This window comes from Pongo abelii, chromosome 16 (genome assembly GCF_028885655.2).
Source record: "Pongo abelii isolate AG06213 chromosome 16, NHGRI_mPonAbe1-v2.0_pri, whole genome shotgun sequence".
In the NCBI taxonomy this organism is placed as follows: domain Eukaryota; kingdom Metazoa; phylum Chordata; class Mammalia; order Primates; family Hominidae; genus Pongo; species Pongo abelii.
Window position 1 is genome coordinate 45,127,604 of NC_072001.2, and position 12,743 is coordinate 45,140,346.

At 40.6% G+C, this 12,743-nt stretch overlaps 1 protein-coding gene across 2 annotated transcripts in view; it reads right to left on the reverse strand.

The window, feature by feature from the left end:
• Nucleotides 1-12,720, reverse strand: part of VPS39 (VPS39 subunit of HOPS complex) — a 49,617-nt gene extending 36,897 nt beyond the window's left edge. The window contains exons 1-2 of one of the 2 annotated variants that reach the window (XM_054531105.2): nucleotides 12,466-12,720; nucleotides 4,280-4,345 (exon numbers count right to left, since the gene is read on the reverse strand). In XM_054531105.2, the coding sequence (XP_054387080.1) occupies nucleotides 4,280-4,345; nucleotides 12,466-12,538 (139 nt within the window). In that variant the 5' untranslated portion in view covers nucleotides 12,539-12,720. 2 annotated transcript variants of the gene reach the window in all.
• Between the last annotated feature and the right edge of the window lie 23 nt (nucleotides 12,721-12,743).

The following is a 12,743-nucleotide window of genomic DNA, read 5'->3' on the forward strand; positions in this document are numbered from 1 at the left end:
ACAAGGGATGTGAAGGACCTCTTCAAGGAGAACTACAAACCACTGCTCAACGAAATAAAAGAGGACACAAACAAATGGAAGAACATTCCATGCTCATGGATAGGAAGAATCAATATTGTGAAAATGGCCATACTGCCCAAGGTAATTTATAGATTCAATGCCATCCCCATCAAGCTACCAATGACTTTCTTCACAGAATTGGAAAAAACTACTTTAAAGTTCATATGGAACTAAAAAAGAGCCCGCACTGCCAAGTCAATCCTAAGCAAAAAGAACAAAGCTGGAGGCATCATGCTGCCTGACTTCAAACTATACTACAAGGCTACAGTAACAAAAACAGCATGGTACTGGAACCAAAACAGAGATATAGACCAATGGAACAGAACAGAGGCCTCAAAAATAATACCACACATCTACAACCATCTGATTTTTGACAAACCTGACAAAAACAAGAAATGGGGAATGGATTCCCTATTTAATAAATGGTGCTGGGAAAACTGGCTAGCCATATGTAGAAAGCTGAAACTGGGTATCTTCCTTACACCTTATACAAAAATTAATTCAAGATGGATTAAAGACTTAAATGTTAGGCCTAAAACCATAAAAACCCTAGAAGAAAACCTAGCCAATACCATTCAGGACATAGGCATGGGCAAGGACTTCATGTCTAAAACACCAAAAGCAATGGCAGCAAAAGCCAAAATTGACAAATCGGATCTAATTAAACTCAAGAGCTTCTGCACAGCAAAAGAAACTACCATCAGAGTGAACAGGCAACCTACAGAATGGGAGAAAATTTTTGCAATCTACTCATCTGACAAAGGGCTAATATCCAGAATCTACAAAGAACTCAAACAAATTTACAAGAAAAAAACAAACAACCCCATCAAAAAGTAGGCGAAGGATATGAACAGACGCTTCTCAAAAGAAGACATTTATGCAGCCAACAGACACATGAAAAAATGCTCATCATTGGCCATCAGAGAAATGCAAATCAAAACCACAATGAGATACCAACTCGCACCAGTTAGAATGGCAATCATTAAAAAGTCAGGAAACAACAGGTGCTGGAGAGGATGTAGAGAAATAGGAACACTTTTACACTGTTGGTGGGACTGTAAACTAGTTCAACCATTGTGGAAGACAGTGTGGCGATTCCTCAAGGATCTAGAACTAGAAATACCATTTGACCCGGCCATCTCATTACTGGGTATATACCCAAAGGATTATAAATCATGCTAGTATAAAGACACATGCACACGTATGTTTAATGCAGCACTGTTCACAATAGCAAAGACTTGGAACCAACCCAAATGTCCATCAATGATAGACTGGATTAAGAAAATGTGGCACATATACACCATGGAATACTATGCAGCCATAAAAAAGGATGAGTTCATGTCCTTTGTAGGGACATGGATGAAGCTGGAAACCATCATTCTCAGCAAACTATTTCAAGGACAAAAAACCAAACACCGCATGTTCTTACTCATAGGTAGGAATTGAACAATGAGAACACTTGGACACAGGAAGGGGAACATCACACACCGGGGGCCTGTCGTGAGGTGGGGGGAGGGGGGAAGGAAAGCATTAGGAGATATACCTAATGTAAATGATGAGTTAATGGGTGCAGCACACCAACATGGCACATGAATACATATGTAACAAACCTGCATGTTGTGCACTTGTACTCTAGAACTTAAAGTATAATAAAAAAAAAAAAAAGTGGGAAAAAAACCTAAAAAAAAAAAAAAAAAATCTAAGCAGTGCTAAAAATAAGATACAAAATTGGGTTGGGCATGGTGGTGTGTGCCTGTGGTCCCATCTACCTGGGAGGCTGAGGTGGGAGGATGGCTTGAACCCAGGAGGTTGAGGCTGCAGTGAGCCAAGATAGCGCCACTACACTCCAGCCTAGGCGACAGAGCAAGACCCTGTCTCAAAAAATAAAGGAGCAGAATGAAGCCTAGAGATGTCTATTGAGGAATGTTTATACTCATGTTTTAGAATCAACCAATTAAAAACACATTTATTGAATAATTACTAGGCTAGACATATCAGAGGATAAAAATGTCACTGGCTCAACTGAGCTCCAGGGAAATGACTCAGATCAGATCAGAGCCTACGATCTCTAGACCTAGTCTTTTTCTTGACCCTATTATCCCCTCCCTTTCCTCAGAAAGACAGTCTACCCATAGACCTATTTAGGCTTGAAATATCTCAAATCTAGAAACCAAATTAACCCTAAAACTAATTCACACAGGCCCAGGTCTATTTCTGGCCCACACCAGGCCAGATCCGGGCCAGAACTAAACTGTTCACCAAGAGTATAGGGAAAAATGCCATTTCTTGAAGAAAAGTTTCAAATCAGAATTTGATTTCCTAATTGTCTATATTTAATCTACCTACGGCAAAACCAAGGCCCAGGAACATTAACTAATTTGTCAAAGTTGACATGATAAAATGATCACAGGGCAAGGAATAGTCGCCACCAGGGTTCCAAGCCAGATTAACACTAATATTACCAGTTTAGGTCTATACTGTGTTGAGACTTCATTTATAAAGTCTTGTTTTCAATTTCTGATCACCACTTACATCTGAAAGCAAAGCAGAGAGTCAAAAAACAGTTGTTGAATGCTGAATAAGATAAGCATTTTTACCTTTAAAATTAAAATGTGAGCTTAATTTTAAAATTATAGACCAGGCAAATATCACAGAATGCAAATATTTTGGCTCTGAGAACTAAAAAAAAAATTTTTTTTTTGAGACAAGGTCTGTTGCTGAGGCTGGAGAGCAATGGTGTGATCATAGCTTACTGCAGCCTCAACCTCCTGGGCTCAAGTGATCCTCTCGCCTCAGCCTCCAGAGCAGCTGGAATTATAAGCACGTGCCACCACATCCAGCTAATTTTTTGTAGATAGGGTGTTGCTATGTTGCCCAGGCTGGTCTCAGACTCCTGGCCTCAATCATTCCTCCTACTTCAGTCTCCCAAAGTGCTGGGATTATAGGCATGAGCCACTTCGCCATCCATGAGAATTAAAAAATTTAAAACATTAAAACAAAGATCAACAATGTACTGCTCCAGGGCCTAATTGAAGCTTTTGCATGTTTTTGTAAATAAAGTTTTATTGGAACATAGCCACACCTATTCATTACATATTGCCTACAGCTGCTTTCATGTTACAATGGCAGAGTTAAGTAGTTACAACACTGCAAAGCCTAAAATATTTATTCTTTGGACCTTTTCAGAACAAGTTTGCTGACCCCTGATTTAGAGGACAGTTGAAAAACTTAGAAATGAAATAAATTCTCTATTTTGTTCTCTGGTTTCTTTTCTTACCCTGCCTCAGAAACTGACCAGGATATCTTCTCTTTCCCAAGTGCACTAGTAAGGTGCTTTTTCCCCCAATGTTACCCTTGCTCCAGGTTCCAAAACAGAGCTCTATTTATCATAAGCTATCTCTTAAGCTATTTACCAGAGAAATATATATTATATTGAAGGGTATGAAATCAACTGCAGATTTCTGTAGAGTGGCTCCAGGGCATAATACCTAAACACATCTATGCTCCATAAAGAGAGCACAGAAATGAAAACAGGGAAGGGCAGTGAGGTACTTTCTGCCCCAATAAAAAACACTCTTCAACAGAATACATTTCAAATACTTTAGTTATTACTCTACATTACTGACAGTCACATTTGGTTAGAACTTTAGTTTTCACAGTTTCTTCAAGCCTATTATTGCATCCGCCCCAACAACTTTGTGAGACAGAGTTTATAGAAAACTGATGTTGGAAAGAACTTGCTCACAGTCATGCAGCCAGGGGGAAGTGCACATGAAGGCAAACCCTGGTCCTCTCTTCTTGGTCTACCTCTCATAAGCTAACAAGATATTTTAAATCAATGTTGCCTAATTTTTTTTCCTACCACCACACCATATATACAGGAATCTTATGCCCATTAGTAGTATTTCTTATTATTGGTAGTGAGTCTCTAAGAAAAGAGGAGGAAAACAACCGCCTCCCCTTTTCTTAGAGACTCACTACCAGTAATAAGTAATTCAGTAATAAGTAAATCGCAATTCATCCTCACCTCCCAAATGCAGGTAGGGCAATACAATTTGGAGGAGAAAAACCCTAGGCATTCTCAAGTCTTCTCCCCATTTTCCCACCATGCTCCCTCTAACCTTCGATCTCTTTTAATGGTCCAGGAATAACTGTTTTCACAGTTGTATACTAGCTGACTATTAAAATTTATTTTTTTGCATGAGCAATGTGCACTTACCAACGTCCTTCCGAATCCTATAGAGAAGAAGATGTCCTTGTTTGGTTCCCACAAGAAGCCATTCCTCTGGGAAAAAAAAAAAAAAACCAGCTTTGAGAAAGGTCAATCAGCTTGAGTATAACCCTATTTTTTTAGCTGGGGCTTGTAATCAGAAATCAATGTGTCAAGAAAATGAGTTGCTTTTGATAGCAGGTGTTTTGCAAAGCTAAGGAATGTTTATACTCATGTTTGAAAATCAACCACTTAAAAACACATTTATTGAATGATTACTAGGCTAGACATATCAGAGGATAAAAATGTCACTGGCTCAATTGTTTTAATGTTAAACTAATAAAAAAGATAGAAGGGCTTTGTATTTTTAAGATTAAATGATTATGATTTTTATTTTTTGTTATATATATACTTTTATTAAGATATATATCTTTAGATATATATTTTTAAATTCTGCTAAAAAGAATATGATGAAAGTTTATAAAATCACAAAATGGAAGTACAAATGTGAAACCAGGTATCCAACCTCAGAAACAGTAGCTAAGAGGCATCCTTTAAATGCTTTTACTTTCAGGAAAATAAATGACATAGTGTAATAAGCTTACAGAATTCATTATCTCAAAAGATAAGTCTAGTAGAAAATATTTAATAACAAGTGTTGATGAGAATATAAAGAAATTAGGACCCTCATACACTGCTGGCAGGAATGTAAAATGGGACAGCCACTTTGGAAAAGTCTAGCAGCTCCTCAAAAGGCTAAACATAGCTACCCTGGGACCCAGCAATTCCACTCCTGGGTACACACCAAACAGAAATGAAAACATATTCTACACAAAAACTTGTACACAAATGTTCACAGAAGTATTATCTGTAATAGCTAAAAGATGGAAACAAACCAAATGTCCACCAACTGATGAATGGATAAACAAAATGTGGCATGTCTATATAATGGAATATTAGCTAACAATGAAAAGAAAGGAAGGATGGACATATGCTACAACACAGATGAACCTGAAAACATGATGCTAACTGAAGGAAGCCAGATAAAAGGCCACATGATTCCATTTATATGAAATGTCCAGAGTAGGCAAATCCAGAGGCAGAAAGATTAGTGGTTGCCCAGGGCTGGTGGGCTTGGGGGAAAATGGAAAGTAAATACTAATGGGTACTGAGTTTCTTCTGAAAGTGATGAATATGTTCTAAAATTAATTGTGGTGATAGTTGTACAACTCTGTGAATGTACTAAAAACCATTTAATTGTACACTTTTTTTTTTAACTTTTATTTTTTTAAGATAGGGTTCCACTCTGTTGCCCAGGCTAGAGAGCAGTGGTGTGATCATGGCCCACTGCAGCCTCCACCTCCCTAGCTCAAGTGATCCTCCCACCTCAGCCTCCTGAGTGGCGAGAAATACAGGCATGCACCACCATGCTCAGCTATTTTTTAAAAAATGTTTATAGAGATGAGGGCTCACAATATAGCCCAATCTGGTCTCCAACTCTTGACCTCAAGCAATGCCCCTTCAGCTTCCCAAAGTGTTGGGATTACAGGGATGAGCGACTGTGCCCAGCCAAATTGTACATTTTAAAAGATGGTCTAGGCTAGTGGTTCTTAAACTTTAGTGTATCACAATTATTTGAGAGTTTGTTAAAATACAGAATGCTAGGCTCTACCCCGGAGCATCTGATTTAGTAGGTTTAAAAGTAGGCCCAGGAATTTTTATTTCTAACAACTTCCCAGATGATGCTGATGCTGGTGGTTCAAGGACCACATTTTGGGAGGCACTGGTCTAGGTAAAAAGAGGCTCAGAAAGAGTTTAAATAATTACCCTGACAGACCCATATTACATCATTCAAGGAAGGTAAGCATGTACAGATACTTCCTTAGCTTTTTGATAACATAAAGCTCACTCATTCCTTTCATAAACTCTCTTGATTCTTGACCTCTGTAAAATAAAATCTTGGATAATGGTACAAATAGATAACTTTTATTGAGCATGTATTGTGTTCCAGGAAATGCTAAACACATCTGTTATTTCACTAATCCTCACAACTATCCCTTGAAGTAAGTCCTTTTTTCAAATCCCCATTTTATAGATGAGGAAGTTGAGGCCTAGGGAATATGTAACTTTTCCAGAGTCACACATGTGGCAAGCAGCAGAGTTGGGATCCCAACCCCAATTTGTCTGATTCCCAGCCACATGCTGTGATGTACTTACTAAGGCACCCATGTCAAAAAAATGGGTGTCAGCCAAAGGTTGTCTGAATGGCAGTAGTTACATTTATAAAAACAGGTCAGCATCTACATTCCTTATCCAAAGGATCAATAGTATTTCTCCAGGATGATGTTCTTAGTCATCCAGAAAAACAGAGTGATTCTATTTTCTTTGATTTCGGGTCTTAAAGGAAAGGCAGGTCACAAAAAGTAAGAGCACTGTGTGCTCTTAATAAGTTGAAATCAGAAATAACAGCAGCTCTAATGAAGGCTGGAGATTTATGCTGCGGCAGAACATGAAAAAATAAAGAATTCATTTTGCAATGTTTGCTTTGTAAAAGACACTATATTTAGAACTTTATAGATATCATGATATCAAGCAATTTGGCAATACTAAAGTTGATTTTTAGGCCACCCACTGATATTTCAGATATAAATAAAATGAAGTGGAAATTTTTTAAAAATCCACTCATAACATACATAAAAATCTATAACCAAAACAAAAGGCCAACATAATGTTCATCATCTTCCCCATCCTTCTCTCTCCACTCTGTCCTCCAAATCCCCGCCAGTTCCTGCTTTTCTTTATCTCTTTTAATAGCCTCAGCTTCCTCCCAAGTTGGCCAGGGTCTATCAATTTTACCTCTAATGGTACCTCATGACAGCCTCCTCCTATAGAGTCTCTCTGGGGACCCCTGTGACAGCTTCAACTGGTCTCATTCACTCCATGCATTCTCTCACATTTGCTGTCAGTTATCTTAGAGCAGATCTCTGATGCTGTCACACTGGGGCTTAAAAAATCCTGTGAAGCTACACTACCAAAATATGAAGTCAAATTCCTAAACATGACATTCAAGAGTCTATTTTCCATTTTTATTGAAATGTTTCTTGCCAATAGATTTTTTAATTTACTTTTTTTTTTTCTTGTGAACCCAAACTAAGACATGCCAAAACATTTTAAAAAATCAAATGTCTAGGGGCCGGGCATGGAGGCCGAGGTGGGCGAATCACCGGCGGTCAGGAGTTTGAGACTAGCCTGGCCAACATGGTGAAACCCCGTCTCTACTAAAAAATACAAAAATTAGGCCGAGTGTGGTGGCTCATGCCGGTAATCCCAGCAGTTTGGAAGGCCAAGGCGGGCAGATCACCTGAGGTCAGGAGTTCAAGACCAGCCTGGCCAACACAGTGGAACCCTGTCTCTACTAAAAATACAAAAAAAATTTGCCAGGCATGGTGGTGTGTGTGCCTATAATCCCAGCTACTCAGGAGACTGAGGCAAGAGAACTGCATGAACCCCAGAGGGAGAGGCTGCAGTGAGCTGAGATCGTACCACTGCACTCCAGCCTGGGTGACAGGGCAGGACTCCGTCTCAAAAAAAAAAAAAAAAAAAAATTAGCCAGGTGTGGTGGCGAGCACCTGTAATCCTAGGTACTTGGGAGGCTGAGACAGGAGAACCACTTGAACCCCGGAGGCAGAGGTTGCAGTGAGTGGAGATTGTGCGCCATTGCACTCCAGCCTGGGTGACAAGTGTGAAATTCTGCCTCAAAAAAAAAAAATTAATTAATTAAAAAAATAAAATGTCTATTCTACTGGTCATAAAAGGGAATCAATCTGATGGATTAAATTCTCTGAAAACTTTTAAATCAACCTGATTGATTACATGTGCCATTAGCCAGAGGACCTATCCTATGTTGGGTCCTCTACTCTCTAGGACAGGTTATTTAACACAGCTGTGCATGCACAACACAGAGGATGACAAGCCTGCAGAGCACGCGCAGCATGGGATGGACAGTGCCTTCTGAGACTCAATACAGTAACACACAACAGAAAGCGAGACATACTATGCAAACACATAACGCACACATAAGCAAAGCAGTATCAGCCCTAGAAAACTCCTGACGGCCTAACCCTGAGCCACAAGGTTGGACTTAATTCCTCCTGAGAAGGAGGGCTAGGCCCTATTGCTCATAATTACCCTAATGGAGCTCCTTCCAACAGTGCAATGCAGTCCAACTTCATGTAATAAATTCCATTTCTGGCCCAATGCTGGCCACTGCAGGGAACACAAAGATGAGTAAGATAGTAGTCACTTCCCTTCGTTGGGTAACACGGCAAATAACAGTACTTCTCATCTGGGCATAAGCCCCCAATTAGCTGCATTAGAATCACCTGGACTTATTAAAAATGCACATTCCTGGGCCCTGCACATGGAGATTCAGATTCAATGGCTTTGAGGTGGTACCCTAAAATTTACATTTTAAAATTTAACCTTGTTGGCTGGGCAAAGTGGCTCACGCCTGTAATCCCAGCACTTTGGGAGGCTGAGGTGGGCGGATCACCTCAGGTCAGGAGTTTGAGACCAGCCTGGCCAACATGACGAAACCCCGTCTCTACTAAAAATACAAAAATTAGCCAGGTATGGTGGTGGGTGGCAGTAATCCTGGCTACTCGGGAGGCTGAGGCATGACAGTGGCTTGCACCTGGGAGGCGGAGGTTGCAGTGAGCTGAGATTGCACCACTGCACTCTAGCCTGGGTGACACAGCGAGACTCAGTCTCAAAAAATAATAATAAAATAAAATTAAATTAAATTAAATTTTGTTATTTGTTTTTATGAAACATTTATGTAGTTCCAAAGCTAAAACGATGAAAAGTCTAGTTTCTATCATTGTCCATTTTATCCTCTCCTCTCCCTTCTGCTATGGGCATCATTTTAGTAATTTTTGACTTATCTTTCCATTGTTTCTCTGGAAAATATAGGTATGTATATATATATATATAGACATACAGATACTCATATATACACATGAAGTCTGCATTTTTTACAGGCTTTGAATATACATTCAAGTTTGAGAACCAGGCTCTAGAAGCAGACATGATTCACAGGACATATGACCTTGAAAAAATTTCTTAAATTTTCTAAGCCTTCTTCTGTAAAATGGAGTCTTTATTTTATAAAAGCCTAATACAGATTAGCATTTAACAACTGCAAGCTATTACTATTCATATTAACATTATTCATTAAATATATATTTAATGAATACCCATTGAGTCAGGAAACGTTTTAGGTACTGCAGATATAGCAATGTAGAAAACAAAGATACTGCCCTGAGGGAATTTATATTCTAATGTGGAGTGAGAGAGGCAATAATAATTAAATATATAAAATAACAGTAAATGGTGACCCATGATTAGAAGACAAAGCTAAGAAAACAGCACATTGGTGGATGTGGCAATCTCTTTCATATAGGATACGTAGGTAAGGTTTTGCTGATTTGGGTGACATTTCAGCTGAGAACTGAGTGAAATGAGGAATGAACCATATATACAAAGGCAAGTGAGTGCCAGGCCGAGGAAACAGCAAATGTAAAGGCCCTGAGGTGGGTATGTGCTTTGTGCATTGATGGAACAAGGAAGGCTGTGTGGGACTGTGTGGGACATGGTACCAGAAAGGAGTGAGAGGTAAGTGCACAGGAGACAGGGAAGTAATCAGGGCCTGATCATGTCAGATGTTGCCAGACAGGGTGAAAACTTTGGAACTTATTCTAGTTGTGATGTGATACCATAAGAGGGTTTTGAGCAGAGGATGGAATCAGATTTAGGTTTTCAAAGTTTCACTCTACCTGGTAGATAAAAAACTGAAAATAGCACACTGGCAAATATAGGGTGATCAATGAGAAGACTACTACAGTAATTCAGGTGACAGATGATGGTGCCTTCAAGAGTAGTAATCATCAAGATAGAGAGAAATGACTGGATTTCAGATTTATTCTAGGGGTAGAACACACAAGATTTGCTGATAGATGGGATACAGTATAAAACGGAATGAAAGAAGTCAAGAACGATTCCAAAGCTTTTGGCCTTAGTCAAAGGGGTAAATAGAAATGCCACTTGCTGAGATGTAAGATACAGGAGGACAGGCATATTTGAGGGGAGAGGAATCAAGAACGGTTTTGGCTATGCTACTAGACATCCAAATGAAGATGCTGAAAAGGCAGCAGGATTATACAACTTTGTAGTTTAGAAAGAAATCATCCTCATCATGTTCTCCTGATTTCTATTTCCCAGGAGACAGAGTATGTTGTCTCTAAGACATTTACACCTCAAATATTATTTGGCCCCGTGTGACCTGCCTCTGGAAGTTCCTGGACGAACTTTCCATCCAAAGGTACAATGTAGTTAAAAAGGGGTAATGACTAGAAAGAGCAATAATTACTGCTGCTCAAATCTGGAAATAAAGCACTTTTGAAGCAGGAGGCAGTTAATGGCCTCTTGTAACCTAATATGTACCTAAACACCTTAGGAAGCAAAGAGCATTTCTCCTGTTCGGTGGGTGATCAAGGAAGGCCAAAAGCTACCTATCGTTTCAAAACTGTGTGCCTGAAAACCACAGGTGCAAGGAATCTTTACTGTGACAAAGTGGAGTTGGTGAGAGTCTAGGAGCACTATGTGCTAATGGTCCAACAGGAGATCAGTCAAGGATTCTGACGAGCTAAGTCAAGTGTAGCAACAGCTGCATTAATCCCTTTCAGAAACATATGTCCTTAGCTGAGTTGGGTACCCCCTCATCCATGTTGCAATAATAGGCAGCATATGTCTCTAGTATTATAATCTGTTCACGTGTATTTGTCCCCCAATGTGTGTCCTAGGAGCACAGGCACTGTTTCTTATTCATCATTGTATTACTGTCCCAAGCAAAGAGAATGGCCCGTGTAGGCACCTAATAAGTATATCTGATGAAGCAATGGGGGAATTAATCCCTTCATGCAGTGTCAGGTCTTTCATTAAAAACTTTTTCTCCTCCTCTATTTAAATGTTTAATGAGAGCATTTAATGACAGAAATTGGTTTTCTTGAGATGTCTGGAGGAAGTAGGATTCTCCTCTTAACCCAAAGGACTAGAACTGCTTACTGTGGAGGTATGATTTTAAAGAGACCCAGAGCTGCTAAAGGAGGAAGGGTGCACATTAACATGAAAATTCTTCGTGAAAGAACCCTACAGAAGAAGTCATGAAGAACTCGGCAAGGATGACTCGGTGACACTGTGAACAGCTGATGCACATGGTATCAGACACCGCCAGATTCCATAAGGCCCATCATGGTTACCTATCTAGCTCAGTATAAGATCTGATTAAGGGATCTGAATCATCTTTTTATGGTCCTTGATTTCTAGGACCTAAACATTAAGAGGAAAGTTAGAAATGATTTCCTTGGTCTTGGGGGCTGGTATCAAACCAGTCACTCATAGATAAGAGCACAATGTTCACCGTTATCCCTGAAACCTTCATTTGTATTTCAGAGCACACAAGAGATGTCTGTCCCGGCCTTCTGCACTAGTCAATCCCAAAAGGACTATGCTAGTTTTTATGGGTTAGGTTTCATGACAGTCTGGAAACTCTTCCGCCTACAGTTAAGTAACTTGGACACTTTGGATATAAGGTAATCAACCGCTTGCCTAGATTCAAAGGTTAGCTAACTACATGAGTTCCCTACAGGAATGAGAAATGAATGAATGATCACTAAGGGGAAAAAAAAGCATATGGTGTTAACTCGTTCAATGCCCCCAAAACCAGGGTTGACTTTCATCTAGAAAACAACACAAACATCCGGACAACTTCAAGCCCCTGGCAGGCTGAGAACTTCTTACTGCTTTGGCCCTCTAAAATGAAGACTTCGTGGGAATCAAAATGGGCCAAAGCTGAGCACAACTAAAAAGGAAAGCTCATCCTCCCACTCTGCACAGGGAGCAAAAGCAAGGGGAACTCCCCTAAATGACTGGAACACTGGGATCACCCAAGCCGCCCCACAGACATCGATGTCTATAGCCGGTGGTCATCTCTCTGCCTTCTCTCATCCCAAGCCCCTCTCGTGTAGCATCCAACCGAAGCCCACACGGATGGACGCCTGTCCACTTCCCCGGCCTCAGAAAAGATCCGGGCCGCTCCTGTGCCGATTCCGCCTCGGCCCCGCGGCCCCTCGGCTCACCCCAGGCAGCCAGACAGTCGATTTGCAGAGGCAGCTTTTCTAGGATCGGCACTGGCTCGAAAGCGTCGTGCATGGCGGCAAGGGGAGAGTCGCCACCGCCGTCTCGCCCAGAGTGTTCTGGGCCGGGCTGGGGTCCGGAACGAGGCTGGGCTAAGGGTAGACCGGGAACCGGCCAGGAGCCCCCCGGCTACAGGCCCTTCAACAACACAGCCATCGTCAACCCCGGACTTCCTGCTAGTTAGGCCCGCCTCTTCCGCAGCCGAAGTCCCGCCCCTTCC